This window comes from Megascapheus bottae, chromosome 15 (assembly GCF_031878675.1).
Source record: "Megascapheus bottae isolate mThoBot1 chromosome 15, mThoBot2.hap1, whole genome shotgun sequence".
NCBI lineage: Eukaryota > Metazoa > Chordata > Mammalia > Rodentia > Geomyidae > Megascapheus > Megascapheus bottae.
Genome location: NC_143523.1, coordinates 30,313,175 through 30,330,063, shown reverse-complemented (window position 1 = coordinate 30,330,063; position 16,889 = coordinate 30,313,175). Strand labels below are relative to the sequence as shown.

At 38.0% G+C, this 16,889-nt stretch overlaps 1 protein-coding gene across 1 annotated transcript; it reads right to left on the bottom strand.

Moving 5' to 3' along the window:
* Positions 1–921: 921 nt before the first annotated feature.
* On the bottom strand, positions 922–15,735 carry Ankrd22 (ankyrin repeat domain 22). The gene is made up of 6 exons (XM_090345528.1): positions 15,715–15,735; positions 7,240–7,431; positions 5,806–5,913; positions 4,622–4,699; positions 1,697–1,795; positions 922–1,445 (listed from the first exon to the last, which is right to left on the bottom strand). The coding sequence occupies exons 1-6, from the start codon at positions 15,733–15,735 to the stop codon at positions 1,368–1,370; spliced, it is 576 nt and encodes a 191-aa protein (XP_090201654.1). The 3' UTR covers positions 922–1,367.
* Between the last annotated feature and the right edge of the window lie 1,154 nt (positions 15,736–16,889).

Below are 16,889 nucleotides of genomic sequence, written 5' to 3'. Positions count from 1 at the left end.
GTATCATTTGTTTCATATATATACTTACTCTACATCTACATCTCTGCCCAACATAGTCTTGATTTCCAAAAGACAATCATATATAACCAGTATGTTTCTCCGTATTTAGTCTCATTTCACGAAAGATGTAAGAAAGGTATTTTGGCATTGAGAATCTCTCACTTCAAATGTAATCCCGATACCTTCTCATTACATTCCTCCAGCTTTGTGAATAATTCCTTTATCCAAATAAGTTACAATCACATTTTAAATTTTGTGAGTGAAAAGAAAGACTACTAAGTTAGGAAAGGCACCACAGTGGTAGGGAGAATTCTTAACAAGTATGAGGCCTTAGGCTCAGTCTTCAATACCAACAAAATATGACATGACTGAGTAAAAGGAACAAACTCATATTTACTTTCTCATTGCAAGATCACAAATTTATCTATTTTTAATTTCTGTACAGGAGATTAAACTCAGTCCCTGTGCATGCCATATCCACACTCTATTGATCCAACTGTAGAGGGATTTTTTTTTTGCCAGTCCTGGCGCTTGAACTCAGGACCTGAGCACTGTCCTTGGGCTTTCGCAAGGTGAGCAGTCTACTTCTTGAGCCACAGCACCACTTCTGGCTATTTCTGTGTATGTGGTACTGAGGAATTGAACCTGGGTCTTCATGCAAGCTAGGCAATCACTCTACCACTAGGCCAACCTCCCGGCCCCCAGAAGGATATTTTTGAACAGTTTGATAGTGACATATCTTGCTCAAACCAGGGTAGCTTATATGTATAAACTGCTACCAGAATCTTGTGGAATGCAGGCAAATCTGCTCGCAGAAAATAAGCACCCAGAAGAAAACACTCTGATTTTTAGTATTTGCCAAGACTTATGATATAAACAGGCTGACAACTGATACATACATTTATTATATTTTTTCATCAGAGAAATGTTTACATTGGGATCTCTAAATCCTTGCACATGCTCATATCATTCAATACAAAAGTACATACTTTGATTATTCCTTGTACTTACTGCATCTGAGAGGAACAGTGCTTCTTAGGACATGAACAGTGATGCCCCTTTATGAAGCTGGACAAGAGAACACTGTTTCTGGTAACTTGACTCTCCTTTCTTGGAGAGATGGAACTTGAAACATTAGATTTAGACAGAAGTGGATACTCCACAACGTCACTGTTTCTTCTAGAAGGATTATACCCATGATGGACTCCACTGAATTAAAAATGCCTTATAAACATCAAGCTCTTCACAAACATCAACCATGGTCGCCATCCTTCTCTCTAAAACGCGAGTGGTCCAGAGACCAGCAATCCACAACAAAGACCCAGTCTTTCCGTTGTGTCTCTGTCTCCGTCTGTGAGGTCACAGGATTATGATGCTTTTCTTAGCATTAATTCAATCTGAGAAAATTTTAGTTTCTTTACAATATCCAGTGCACTCTCACCCTCCTGAGAGAGAAAAATGATCAGTTATTTCTAATATTGTCCAATGCCAGTAGAAAAGGTCTACTAAATAATGATTGACTCGTAGACTTAGTTAAGGCTCTAAATGCCATTTAGTTCTGAGTCCTTAATAAAAAGGATCAGCTTCATTGTTATTCTCATTGGAGACAATGAAGACAATGAACTTGCTTTAGCATAAGGCTTACGTGAGGTGAGACATCTAGGATAACTTCAGGCCACTGTTCCCAGATCCGTACCTTATTTTTTATCATGGGGTCTGCATGGGCTTGCAGGAGCACCGGAATGAGAGTCTGGTTTTTCATTTTGCAGGCATAATGTAAAGCTGTGCAGCCATACTGAAACACAAAGGGCCAACATCTCACCTCATCAGTTAGCTCTCCACAAACTTCAGCATGTCATTTCCTTAGTAACTATTCACCATTTGCAGTGTACAGATGAGCAAAAGCCATCTATGGGCACTCATATTTCTCACACCAAAATACCTTCATACTGCTGCCTCACTGTGCCGTTTATGTATTCCCCCTTTTTTTCTATTCAGAATGAAAGGATGTAATGTATACTTGTCTAGGGGTTAAGCTAAGTTTTCCTTTTGTGATTCCAAAAGTTTGGTTCATCATTGCATCATCTTTTTCCTTGAAGAGTTTCTACATAGACCTTTTCTAAATGCATCCTCTGATTCCTGGTAAAAATTCTCACAGTCTGAACAAGGAACATGATCATATCACTACAGAGCATCTGTAAGATCACAGTTGGACATTGAAACCCACACTTACTTTGTTGTGCTTCACATTATGTACTTTAAAGTGGGGGTATACTCTTACACTACCAATTTCAATGACAAACTGTAGTTGATAGAATACAGAGTTAATGTTTAGAGTTTTGCCTTCCAAAATCAAGAAAAAAAATCTATGTTTTGGGTAAGTAAAGAATACCTCCACTACCAAGACCAACAGAACCTTTTTTCTCTAGAAATTTTCCTATGGTTATAGAACATAGCACACATTTTTATTAGGTGATGGCATTATTAATGGAAATCTGGCTATGATGCCACATAAAATAGTGTCTAAATAGTTGAAAATGTGAAACTTTGCACTATGTAGAGTTAGGATATGGGTCACAAGTTTTTGAAAATGATGGAATGGGGTGTCTATGTATGTGCACAGGCACATGATACCTCTATTTAGAGGTAGATACACACCTAATTAGGAAGGACAGTACTCAAGAGAAATATTTGCTACATGTACAATTTTTAAATCTTTTAATCAAGTAAAAATATCAAGGAAAACCTTCAAGAGCCCTTAACCCGACCTACAGTAATCTTATTACTAAATTTCAAAGATGCTTAAGAAAATAAACTATCCCACATTCTGTTTGAAATAAAGGAAAGCATATATTTCCTAATCATATTGTCTTGTGCTATCCCTCTTCTTCTCCCTGCCCTCTCTTTCTCTGTCTCCATCTTTCTAGAAGTCCCTCTGCACACATCTCCACACAACTGCATCAATTCAAACATGATTGGAATATACACAAAGGTAAAATAAGTATAAACACGAATGAGAACATGAGCTCTTCCACTACACAGTGGCAGTTCACACAGTGTCACATATATATTGATAGTTTTTTATTGTAATTAATAAAAGGGTTACATGATATTTGCCAGATAGAAGGTGCATTAATTCATATATATTGATACCCTTTCACATGTCTTGGTTCCCATTACCCTCCCCTCCACCCGCCCCCGTCTTGGTTTTCCCCCCTTCCCTATCCAATTTCAAATAACCAAATACAAATAAATCCAATATATCAGATAACAAAGTGAGATACTGTAACAATATGAGATTGAATATGAATATGAATATTGATAGTTTTGAGAATCAAATTTCAACTTCCTTTCTCAAGTAAATACTGGGAGCCTAGAGTTTTACTGCATATTCCTATAAGAAATGAAATGCCATAAGAATACACTTTTGATCTATTCTGAGTAATGGAAAGGGAAAGATGAGTATTATTGTGCAGAGATAAAAGTATAAGCAGAACTTTCTTTTTTATATGTATTTATTTTTCTTTTTCCAGGCCCTGGGCTTGAGCTCACTGTCCTTGGACTTTCTTAAGGCTAGAGCTCTACCACTTGAGCCTCAGCACCACTTCTGGCCTTTTCTATGTAAATGGTACCAAGGAATAGATCCTGGGTCTTTATGAATGCTAGGCAAGCATTCTACCTCTAGGCCAAACTCCTGGCCCAAGCAGAACTTTCTTACAGGAGAGGCTGGATGAATAGCTCCATGATCACTGTCCTTGAAAACATTAGGATTTTTCTCTAACCTTTGTTCTGATCCTGATCAGCCTCTCATTTGTGAAAGGGGCCTCTTGAGCTGAACATAATGATACATGCCTACAATCCTAACTGTATGTGTCAAGGCAGAGAAAGGAGGATAACCATTTCAGGCCAGCCTTGGCAAAAACATGTGACAATATCTGAAAAATAAACTAAAGAAAAATCTTTGGGGAGTATGTACCTCAAGTGATAAGAGCACCTGCTTAGCCGGTACAAAGCCCTGTATATAAGGCCCTGCATTCAAACCTTAATACCACCTATAAATTAAAGATAGATAGATAGATAGATAGACAGACAGACAAATAAATCCTTTCTTCTAGTGGTTGGGATCTGGGGTACGAAAGAGACTGTTAATATCCATGGAGTGTTTACTATGATAATATGCATGGAATATTTATTACGTGCCAAGCACTTTGCTACATGCTTCACATGAATCCATTCTATAAGACAGTTGCTATCAATACCTCTTGTTACTTTACAGGTGAAGAAACAGAAAGCCAAGTAAGTTTATACTTGACAAATGCCTCATAAGTAAAAAGAAGCAAGCTTAGATTTGCATCCAGGCATTGTGACTCCAGCTTCTTGGGTACTGGGGAGTGTATTTTCTTATCAGAGCCTCCAGTTTCCTTAATTTCTTACCAATGTGAAAGCCAGTTCTTTTCAAAATGTCCAATAACCAATAAAGATTTTATTTTCAATGCCTGACTAGCAACGAGAAAAATAAAAGAAACTAAATGTAAGAGAGAGAAAACACGTTTGTAAGTGATAAGCACATGACTTATATAAAGCACTTCAGATTTTTTTTCTGATGAATACATGCACTTACACAGTCTGGAGCATTCACTTCCACACCAGCATCAAGGAGCATTCGGACGAGATATTCATTCTGCTTTGTCTTTGATATCTATTACAAACAAGTATAATAGTTGTATTACAAATATTTACTCCATTTTATGTCAGATTACTTTAATCCATGAGCTTCACTTTTTAAACCTCAAGTTTTGTCTTCTACATGTAATATGACTAGATCTCCACATGAACAATCTATTTCTCTACTCCAGGTATCCTGAAAAAGATTCCTGCAAGTATAATTTGGTTCATTTAGGTGAATGGGCTTCAGATTTTCCATAAATACCCTCAGTGTTCACTGGCTTCTAACCCCAAACGTGGGAGATTTGTCATTTAACTCATGTAATTCTTGAACACCAGAGAAAAGCATACAGAGTCAGTATTTCTCAGGCAGAATAAGGAGAAACAAAAATCTGTGAAGAGGACTATATTTCAAATAGGATTTTAGCTTGTATCAGATGTTTCTTAGTCAAGATTAAATGATTTTTCTTTTTTAAATTTATTTATTTATTTTTTATTGTAATTAGTAAAAGGGTTACATGATATTTGCCAGATAGAAGGTGCATTAATTCACATACATTGATACCCTTTCACATGTCTTGGTCCCCATTACCCTCCCCCCTACACCCCCCACCCGTCTTGGTTAAATGATTTTTCTAAGTGCATCTTGTACAGATTGTGGTGTCATTGGTTTATCTTCCTCTGCTACTTTTTTTTTCTCATTTTAGTTTAATCATAGTATTGCTTGTATATTAGAAACATCTCTAAAGATGAGTTCAGTTAAGGATTTTTTTTCAACTTACGTGTTGGATCAAAGATGAAGAAATCATGCTCTAAGATTTTTGAATGTTGGTCTTTTCCTGAGCTAAGCAGTAGGAGACTCTCTCCTGCTTCTGGGCTCTGGCAGAGAGCTGCAGCTCCTGGTCAGTCATGGGATCACAATGGAAAACAACCAATCTTCCACTGTGTAGCTCAGCTATGACACTGAGATCTGTTAAGTGCATGTTCTGTTTCTGACATTTTCATTGTCTGAGAACTTCAACAGTCAACCTGAACAAACCAGGGCTTATTTTCTTACTATTTCTTAGCAATACCTCACTGTCCAACAACACATGACAAATCATATATAACTTGTCCCCTGGCCCTAGAAAGTGAACTTACCATGAGGAAATAACCAATTAGCAGGACAGGCATTAAAAGGACAATCAGTAGATAATCAAAGAAGGTAAATCGTTTCTTCACAGCATAATGCAAGCAGGTTCTCTCTTTCTACAAATTAAGCAAAAAGACTGAAAATTTCATATTTGAGATGATCAAAACCAAAAAATTTAGTTTATGCTTTTATAAAAAAATTAATATACAATGGCAAATGGCACCTTTCTTTTGCTTACTGATTAGTAAGCTCAGGTTTCCATAGATAGGATTATTACACAATCCAGTCTAAAGGAAATCTGCAGCAGCAAATAGAAGTGAGTGAACATTTTAATGAATCATCAGAGGGTGGATTCTCATACTCACTGTAGTTTTTTTTTTTTTTTTTGCCAGTCCTGGGCTTGAGCTCAGGGCCTGAGCACTGTCCTTGGACTTTCTCAAGGCTAGAGCTCTACCACTTGAGCCTCAGCACTACTTCCGGCTTTTTTCTATGTATGTGGTACCGAGGAATCGAACCCAGGTCTTCATGCATGCTAGGCAAGCACTTTAACCACTAGGCCAAACTCCCGGCCCCCTCACTGTAGTTTTTAAAGAAAAAAATAAGATGGATAAAAGAAGAGAAGAGAGGGAGAATGCAGTGAGGAATCCAATGAATATTCTACAAAATTATGAATCGTGAAGGAAGAAGTGGCCGTGGGAGGGATGAAGTGGTGAGAATGTTGAAAGTGTGACATTGATCAACATACATCACATTCATAAATGGCTTTGTTAAAGGACAACTCCTTTGTCCAACTACCTAAATATAATAAAGTGAAAAAAATCCATAAAAAGCTATAACTATCCATTCTTTATCTACAGTGGACATTTAATCATTCTGTGCTTTGTAAGAAACTCTTAACTTCCTGGCAACTTTTCCATGCTCACTCATGCACACAGGCAGCATTAGAAAAATGCAAATAAAACCAGTTCTTCAAATATGTGAACATTTCTCAGACAATAGGTTTAAGCTTTTCAATTTAGCACAGCTTATCAAATTTGATTCTGGGGTTCAGTATGAGAATTTAGTCAAGACTACAACATAACGAAAGGTAGTAGAAAAGTTGATCAGGAAGATAGTGGGAAAAAAAAACAAGAATGAAAGGAAGAGATTCTACTCAGCCAAACCAAAAAAAATTCTTTTCTATCTCAAGAACGCAAAAACATAATAAATCATAAAACACACTTGCTGATTTTATTCCATTTCATTTTTTGTTCAATAAAATGCCTTCATTGTATTTCAAAAATCAGGAAAAATAGAATCATGGATATTAGAAGCTACAGGTGATGATAAAATAAATTTAGGGGCAGGAATATAAAACAACTCCAGAGAGAGGAATTCCTAAGAATTCCTAATTATTAACTCTTACACACAATTACACTTCCTGCTAATGTGTCACAGCTCACCTGGTTTTTAAGGTTGACATTAGCATTTCTTTTTAAAAGGAAGGAAACAATTCTGACATGTCCTCTCCTGCAGGCACATATGAGCGGAGTGTCCCCGTTGAAGCCATCTTGGATGTTGACATACTGGTTGTCTGTTTGGACCCATCTCCACACTTGACCCAAGTCATTCTGGTAGGCTGCCTGGCAGATAGGCTGAATGGAAAGAGAAACAGTTACTAAAATATAGGTATAATTCATCCACAAAAAGGAAAATCAATCATTATCTACTCGCTTAACACATATTCCCAAATTGTAACATATTTCTGTGTAGGCTAAACTTTATTTTTTTAATCTCAGCTATACCTTGCTGTAAGTCTACAGTATTAGCCCATGAAAAACCTCTTACATTTTCCTAAATTGCTAAGGATATGGAACTAGACAAACACTGACTAGAAAAAAAAAAAGATGAACAGGCGAAAGGCTATAAACCTGACTTCTTTAGGATATTGGATAGCATAATTTCAGATAAATAGGCCTGTTAAAAAAGCATGATTTGTCTAATGGTAAAATAAATAAATGTGTGGTGGGGAGGAAGGAGTTCAGGAATGAACTGGGTAACAAAACAAGAACTGCCTAGCCCTCTGTGTTCAACACACTTATCGTAGAAATCTGTGTTAGACAACAGAGATTCCGCTCATAAAAAGTACTACAAAGACCTTTTTGAAAGTACAGTTCAAGTGTAGTGACAAGATCTTAGCTACCCTCACCTTGTTAACTTCCCCTGTTGAACACTTTTCGTCTACAAATAATTAAACCATTTTTCATAACTACCATCTGGATAACTGCCCTGTGTGCTCCTCTGACTGAAATAATCTCTCAATCTTCATTTTCACTTTATCCAAGAAGGCTTCCTTGTCTCTCGGGATTTTGTATCACGTCTATCTCTACCTCTTTTCTTAATTATATACAGCTTGTGTTCTGAGCTGATAGAAGTCAGAATCAGGTTGAGGCTGCACTGAGAACGGGAAGGCGCTTGAGTTCAGGCTATGAACTCATGGGCAGAGACTTACATCCACTCCACTCACCCCCACATTCTACTGCAGCCCCCACATTTGACACAACACAAGGCATGAAGTAGGCCTACAGGAGTATTTTGACACTGGTTATGTGGAGATTTTTCTTAAAGAAAACAAAATAAGTTACTTTTGATGTACAATATTAAATAGCACGTAAGATGGTAATGCCTGGCTTATGAGCCGTGCTCAGTTTATTGATGTTATTATTGTATGTTAAGTCCTTCTTTGTCTCAATGACGAAGTCATATCTCAACTATGAACATGCCTAGTGGTTAGGAATGAAATACTAATGTTCTACAAGAGAGAAAGGTGACAATAGTTCACAGTTAGAAGAAAGGTACTCCAAGCTGCCAACACAAAGAAAGGATAGATAGATCACGAAGGAGATGAAAATGATAGTTACCCTGATTTGGTTATTGCACATATATCAAATTATCATACTGCACTTATTTAACTATTATGATCATTAAAAGTATGAAATAGCTAGTGGCTACCTTCTGTAATCCAAGCTACTCAGGTGGCTAAGATCAGAGGATCATGGTTTGAACCCAGCCAGGGTAGACAGATCCAAAAGGCTCTTCTATATAATTAACCAGCAAAATGCCAAAAGTGGAGGAGGCATAGCTCAAGTAGTAGAGATCTAGCCTTGAACAAAAAAGCCCCAGTACTCATATCAACAAATAACAAAATTACAAAATAACTGAGTATGGATGTATATATACACATATACATAGATATATGTGTGTGTGTGTATGTGTGTGTGTGTGTGCATGTGTGTGTGCATGTGTGTGCGTATTCCACTACTCCAGAAAGTAAAGGCAAGAGGGTGGCAATTTCCAGGCCAACCTGAGCCACACAGTGAGACTTCATCTCAAAAGAATAGAAATGAATTTAAAAAGCAAAAGGGGGATGAGGAGGAAGTTGACGAGGGGGAAGGGGACAGGGAGAAGTAGAATTTCCAGAGGTTTCGTACATTGACAGAACAAAAGACAGAGTACAATATTTACTGTGGAGATAGACATTCACATTCCAGACAGTTCTGCCACCTAACATCTGTTACTGGAACAGCTTACCTGGGCACATTTTGCTGAGCCTCCTTCTCCATTTAATAACCATTCTTTTATTATTATTATTAAGAAACAATTAAATGTTCATGTGTAGGCTAAGCAATTAGCGCAGATCTGACTCATATGAAACCTTCAATTAGTGATAGCTACTCTTGTAAGTATTACAGCTGGTGAAGATGGACAGAGATGATTATAAAGAGCAGATAATGGGGGCTGGGATGTAGCTCAGTGGCAAAGCGCTTGCCTAGCAAGTGCAACGTTCTGGGTTCCATCACCAGTACCAAAAAAGAAAACACAAAAAAATACAGTTAAAAAACAAAGAAAGGGGGCCGGGAGTTTGGCCTAGTGGTTAAAGTGCTTGCCTAGCATGCATGAAGACCCGGGTTCGATTCCTCGGTACCACATATATAGAAAAAAGCCGGAAGTGGTGCTGAGGCTCAAGTGGTAGAGCTCTAGCCTTGAGAAAGTCCAAGGACAGTGCTCAGGCCCTGAGCTCAAGCCCAGGACTGGCAAAAAAAAAAAAAAAAAAAAAAGAACAGATAATAGTTTAAAGAAGGAAAGGAAAAGAATAGGATAGAACAGATAATAGTTTAAAGAAGGTAAAGAAAAAGAATAGGATAGAAAGAAAAGAATGAACCTAGCCTTACTCTCTAAAAGGATAATCCTGGTTCTAAGGCCAAAGAGAGAAAGAACAGATGGAACTTGAGATTGGCTGAAATATTTTGCCACACAGTCTAAGATCCAATCTTTAGGGTTTAGGTTAATGTGGAATTACCATGCATATATACATTGGTAGACAAAACTAGATAAATGCCATTGGTGTTTAGATAGATAAATTAGTTAATGACACAGGAGATGTGATCACACAAAGGTAGAAAAGGTTGTCTGATGTGGTGGGCAAGATTTGGGGTGATCATAATGAGAAGTGTCAATGTGAGAAAACCAAAAGCACCCATTTGCAGGATTAAAGCAGTCAGCTGAAGCTGAGAGTGCTGGTTTGTGACATTGTTCCCTGACCTGGCTGAAATAAACAAGGTACATAGAGTTTGTCCTGCAAGCCAGGAAAATGAGAGGAGAGTAATTTACCAAAAAATTCAGAAAAAGTGAGCACCTTAAGGTAAGCAGATGAAGATGAGCCAACTTGAAATAAGAGGCAAGCAAGTACAAAGTGAAAAAGTACCCTATATATGCGACTGTGCACTTTGTATATATGTGCATACATGCAATGGGGCCAGTGTAAAGGCTCAAATATGGGGAAACCCTGAAGTAGACTATCAACTAAGAAAAGTCTCCGCTTCCTGTAACTTTGTTGAGACAGACTAACATTAAAATTGTCTACATACTAGGTGCTGGTGGTTTATGCCTAGCTATTTAGGAAGCTGAGATCTGAGGATCACAGTTCAAAGCCACTCAGGATAAAAAAGTTCAGGAGACATCTCCAATTAACCACCAGAAAACCAGAAGTGAAACTGTGGCTCAAAGTGGTAGAGTACTAGCCCTGAGTGAAAAATCTCAGGGACAGCATCCAGGCCCTGAGTTCAAGCCTCGTGAGCAAGAAAATTAAAAAATAAATCGTCTATACTTTGTTTTTCTTGTATCAAATGGGACAGTTCTTGCTACAATAAATGCTCTTACCTATTGCTTCCAGGACGTGCTCAGGTTGACCATTTTGTGTGGGGACAGTGAGGATTAAATATACTCTATACTATGCTTCTTCAAGGACAAAAATTGCACAGAGCTGAAATCCCATTCTGCCCACATCCCATGTCGATTTCCAGCACTGGATGTAAGACGTCTTTAGCGTAGTGCCAATGGCTCACACCTGTAATCCCAGCTATTCAAGAAGAAGAAAATGTCAAGAGGCATTGTGCTCAGAGACCAATAGTTTGAATTGAAATCTCATTGGACAGCTACTTAAAGTTATCGATGAGAAACTAAATTGAATTAATTAATTAATTCAATAAAAGAGTTTAAATTGGCAGATTAGGGTTTCAAACTAATTCAAGTAGGCAAACCTAAATCATTCTTATTTCTAAATAACACCCCCCCACACGCAAAATATACTAAGTGGAGGTGTGGCTTGATTGGTAGAGCGCCAACAATGAGTGAAAAGGGTAAACAAGGGCTCACGGCCTTGTGTTTGTGGACAGTGTAATACACACTCAGCATGTGATTCATGACACATTTTATTTAACAATCATGTTTTGCCTTCCTACAAGTATGATATCACAGCTGGAAAAATAGCTGATGTTACCTCCATTACATAGAATGACCTGAATTACTTGTACCATTCTGACTGTCCTCAACAAACGTTCCCCAAACCAGTCCCATTTTCTAGTAGTGTATCCCCAAAATGTAACAACTTCTCAAACTTCTCATTTAAAGTAGCATCTTGTAGAACTTTGCCTGAGGTTCAGAAGAATTGGCTCATTGCTTATTAGCCATCTCTGTACTGATATTTCACTCATTCTAATGTTTCATTAACTGAAGATTTATGATTTCTGAAAAACCAAAAAAAATATTCAGCTAGTGGCACTGTGGCTCAAGGAATAGGGCAATACCCTTGAGCTGAAGAGCTTGGGGATAGCACCCAGGCCCAGAGTTCCAGTTCCACAACAACAATACATTCAGCTAAAATGCTTCAGAATTAATGAATTGTCTTTTCAGATAAGAAAAAACAGAAAAAAAATAATTTTTGTCTCGCCAAACTAAGGCATCTTAAAAAAAATATTGAGCACCTTGTACAAATTAGCCTTTCTGATAACTCGCTTCTTTACATACTGTGACTTCTAGACTCTAATAAAGTCTGTTTTTTCAGGCACATAGAAAAAGGATCGCATATTATTTCTCTTCATCTAAATGTAAAATAGCTTTTGGAATTTTGTTTTTGTTTGTTTGTTTCTTACTCTTACAGTGATGGAATAGAATCCATGGGTTTCTGTACATTAGTCAGGTACTCTGAGTCACTGAGCTATAGATGCAGACCTTTCAGACATTCCCTTCCTTCCTTCCTCCCTCCCTTCCTTCCTTCCTTCCTTCCTTCCTTCCTTCCTTCCTTCCTTCCTTCCTTCCTTCCTTCCTTCTGTCCTCCCTCCCTTCCTTCTGTCCTCCCTCCCTTCCTTCCTCCCTCCCTCCTTCGCTTCTTTTCTTTCTTTATTCCTTCATTCTTTCTTTTCTCCCTTCCGTCTCTCCTTTTCCTTTCTGCCTTTGTTTCCTTTTCTCCTTATTCTCTCCTTCTCTTCTTCCCTCACTCCCTCCTTCTTTCTTTTTAACTTTCTGACTTTGCATCATAGGAATTGCCACTACTTGCCAAACAGAAGTTGGGTTCCATTAGAGCAGCCCTCTGCAGCCTCTGTTCCTGACTCATACCTTTGTTTACTTTTCCAAAAGAAGAGTCTCTGCACTACCCTCTACTCTTGTCATTGTCACCTCATGCTATGATCAGCACATCTGTAATTTCTTGCTTTTGAGTGCTCTGTGTACCAAGGATTTCTTATTCATCTGTATAGAAATGGAAAATCTTGATCTTGCTAAATAGATCCTATCCTGTTTTGTGACACATTCTTGATGCTCACTGAAGGTCAATTATTGATGAAGCCACAAAACCATTAGCAATAGAATTACACACACACACACACACACACACACACACACACACGCACACACACATGCGCACGCGTGCTCCAACCACCCTATCTTAAACATTTTAGAGAGAAACATTGTTTTGGAAGACTTTTCACATCAGAATACCAAGGATGAGACCATGTTTTTTTCCCCAATATATATAGAAACCAGCTTGCAAGCAGAAGATGTAAGCAATATCAGAAAACCTAAGCTGGCTCACTTCTCATCAGTAATTTTATTCGTAACTAAAACTCAAGTCATATTATTAATCATAGATATTTCGCAACATACTCTGAGTCTAGGAATCAAAATATAACATCATGGGGGAATAATGGAGAATTTACTTGCCAAATGGAAAAAATAATTTCTGAAATGACTGAAACTTCCCAGGTGACTAATGTGTTTCAAATTGTTGCTGCAAGCAGACAAACAAGCAGCGTGGCCCCAAAGGGCCTACTATCTGCCCCATTGTGATACTGGGTTGTGCAATTTTATTTCAAACAAGCCCTATACTTTTGTGATTCAATATGAATCATAAGCTTCAAATTATTACCAATGAGATTCTTGGTAACTTAGGATTTTTATAGGGTGTGGTGTGTGTGGGGGGTGTGTGGGGGGGGGTGTGGGTGTGTGTGCGCGCCTGTGTTGTACGGTTTGTTTGTTTGTTTGCCAGTCCTGGGGACTGAATGCAGGGATTGAGCATTGTCCTTAGGCTTTCTCAAGGCTAGTGCTCTTCCACTTGAGCCACAACACCACTTCTAGACTTCCTATGTAGGTGGTACTGAGGAATAGAACCTGGGTCTTGGTGCATTCTAGATAAACACTCTACCACTAGGTCAAATTCCTGGCCCCTGTACTTACTTTTGAATCCTAAAGAAAATTCCAAAAAAGCCTATCCTCATTATGTTTGAAAAATAAAATATTCTTTTTGACATTTAGAAATAATTAAACATGTCATGCTTTGCTTTACTTGGGCTCAACTCTTTGTCAGATTCACACTCTGACAAGTGCTCTGCTTGTACAGAGATTTTTTTTAAGAAATATTTTTATTAATCTTTAAGAAGTTGTACAAATGAGCTGCCATTGAACAAAACATTTTATGATCACAGTGCATCTTGATCAATGTCCCGTTTCACATTCTCCTCATCCCTCCCCACCCATCATTTCTCTTTTTCCCAATTTTTTTTTTTGCCAGTCCTGGGCTTGAGCTCAGGGCCTGAGCACTGTCCTTGGACTTTCTCAAGGCTAGAGCTCTACCACTTGAGCCTCAGCACCACTTCCGGCTTTTTTTTTTTTAATATATATGTGGTACCAAGGAATCGAACCCAGGTCTTCATGCATGCTAGGCAAGCACTTTAACGACTAGGCCAAACTCCTGGCCCCTCTTTTTCCCAATTTTTAAACTAGATATTGAATCTTTACCATTTATGTATGCCTTATGTATATCTTTGTAGTTTAAGTGTACAATGCATCTGATCTAGATCACACCTTTAGCGTTTTCACCCCCCTTACCACACCCTTCCTTTACTTTTCACAATCCTGTGGTATATACAATGAATTATTGCCTGCATTCTCCTGCCCTTGTCCCCTTCACTCAGGGCAAAAGGGTGAGGGTTACAGAGACTTTTTAAAAATATGACTGTTCTCAGGACCAAGCCTAGAAGTTGGCTACTCAGTGTGGTCCACAGACCAGCAGAATAAGCATTAGGAAGCAGAAATGTGCAGTTTTAGGCCTCATCAGATCCAAGATGATACAATGCACTTGAGTAAGACCTATGAAGTATCTGCATACACATTAAAGTTTAAAAAGCATTGCTCTAGAGAAGTATTTTTTTCCTCTCTGGACAGGGGTAAACTAATCATTCACATGCGAATCATCTTCCGTTCTCTTTTTTAAAATGTCATTTGCTGAACACAGGCAAGATGGAACAGACTTACTGGGATAGGTAGAACCTCTTTATGAGATTGAAGTCATTGAATAAGACATGCTGAATGGTAGAATGATATAATGATCAAACTGTACAACACATACACACACAGGCACAGACAAAGCATTCAGAATAAGGGCAAATCATTTACGTTTTATAAACGATTAAAACCCACCCAGGAGATTTCTTTGAGCACAAGGAATGGAATGCAGACTAACTAGTTAATTTCATCAGGGAGAAGGAATAAATCATGACCAATAATGTTATTAAGCCTCTTACACTCTTAACATTACTCTCTATGATCCTTGAAGTGTTATTTAAAATTTATTTGATTCTATAAGGTCACTTTCCATAATGGAAAAAATAATTTTCATATCTATCAGATATGCAAAGAAAGTGCTCAAAATGTTAAGAGTGTACTGTATTTATATCTGTTCTTTATCCCTTTTAACAATTTTCCAACTAACCAAGCTGAAAGGTGAATCTATTCATGTGGTTTCTTAGAAGAATCAATCTTTCCAATGTTTAAAAACCCAGTCATATATAATACCTACTTTCCCTTTGGGTGTTTAGCATGAGAAAACCATGGCTTCCAACTAATGTTTTAGTATTTCAAAATTACATGTGTTAAACACACATATACACAGAGAGAGATGTATGTACATATATATATATATAAACACACACAAGCATACAAACACATGGAGGCAAGTAGTAAAGGAGACAAGTAGCAGGGATATGAAATTATATTTGAATGCCTTTTAACACTTTCGAAATCCCACTTTCATATCTAAGACATACCTCAGAATACAGGATTCCCATGACGGCACTTCACAATGCTTACTTCACTTCTGCTGCCTCTGGAATCTTCCGGAGCTATTTCAGATTATCATAAAAACTCTTCCCAAAGAGAAAGGTCCCAAGAAGTCCAAGCCAGTGGCAAACCCTTTCTGTCTCCGCCTGTTAGTGCTGTTTCAACAACTCACCTGGCAAACACACCTCGCGGAACCAGCTCATGAAGCCAAGGCATCAGCTTACCATGAAATGACCCGGATGGTGTATCACTTCATGTTACAACCAGGGGAGCCAGTTTCTGAGTCATACTTGTTCTGCCAGGAAAGAAGGAAGCAGAACTGAGATCGGAAAGGTGGCAAGTTCTTAAATTGGCAAGAAGGCCTAGGGGATCCAGATAATAGACTGTGTTTAGAACATGTCCTCACTGAGATCAAAATGACAGCAATCAGCTAAGGGACCTACCACCGTAGCCTGGGTTTTGTAGTAGAGCCAGTTACAGTAGGGGTGGAACCACAGCGCACAGCCTGTGTTCTGATGCCCTAATCAGTGTGTGGCTTAACTTCAACTTTACAGGATCACTTTTCTTTTACTCCTGATCCTTTTTAAGGTTATATACATATATATATATATGAACAGAAATGATGTATCTGTGTGGCCTTACTGTTCACTATATCATATCATGCTTTGAGTTTTAAAAAAAAAGAAAAGAGAAAGAAACGTACAGTCTCAAGTTTGGCAAAGTTTAGTCTGTTTTAATTTGTGATATTATAGAAGAAACTTATTAAGGGAAAGAGATTTGCTCCCCTTCCTCCTCCTTATTTAATGAGAATCAAACCTCAGCACAAGGCAAGTGATCAACTACTAAGCTATCACCTCAACCCCTGCTGTTTTTTCTCAAAAATTAAATTCTCAATATCCCAGCTGTCAGTCTTTAATCAGACAGCTTCCTAGCTTCAATCGTTAAAAGCAGACCTATGTCCTCAGATCTTAGAATTACCCAGACTATTCCAACCAGCATTTTATCCTGTATTAGAAAGGACATCATATTCTACCTAGCAAATCAAAGCATCCTTTGTTTTCCTAGGGCCATCACACATCCACCAAAATAAGCAAACACTCAGATGTACACTAACTTGAATAAAACATTCTATCACGTATACTATGAAATTCCTTCCCAAGTA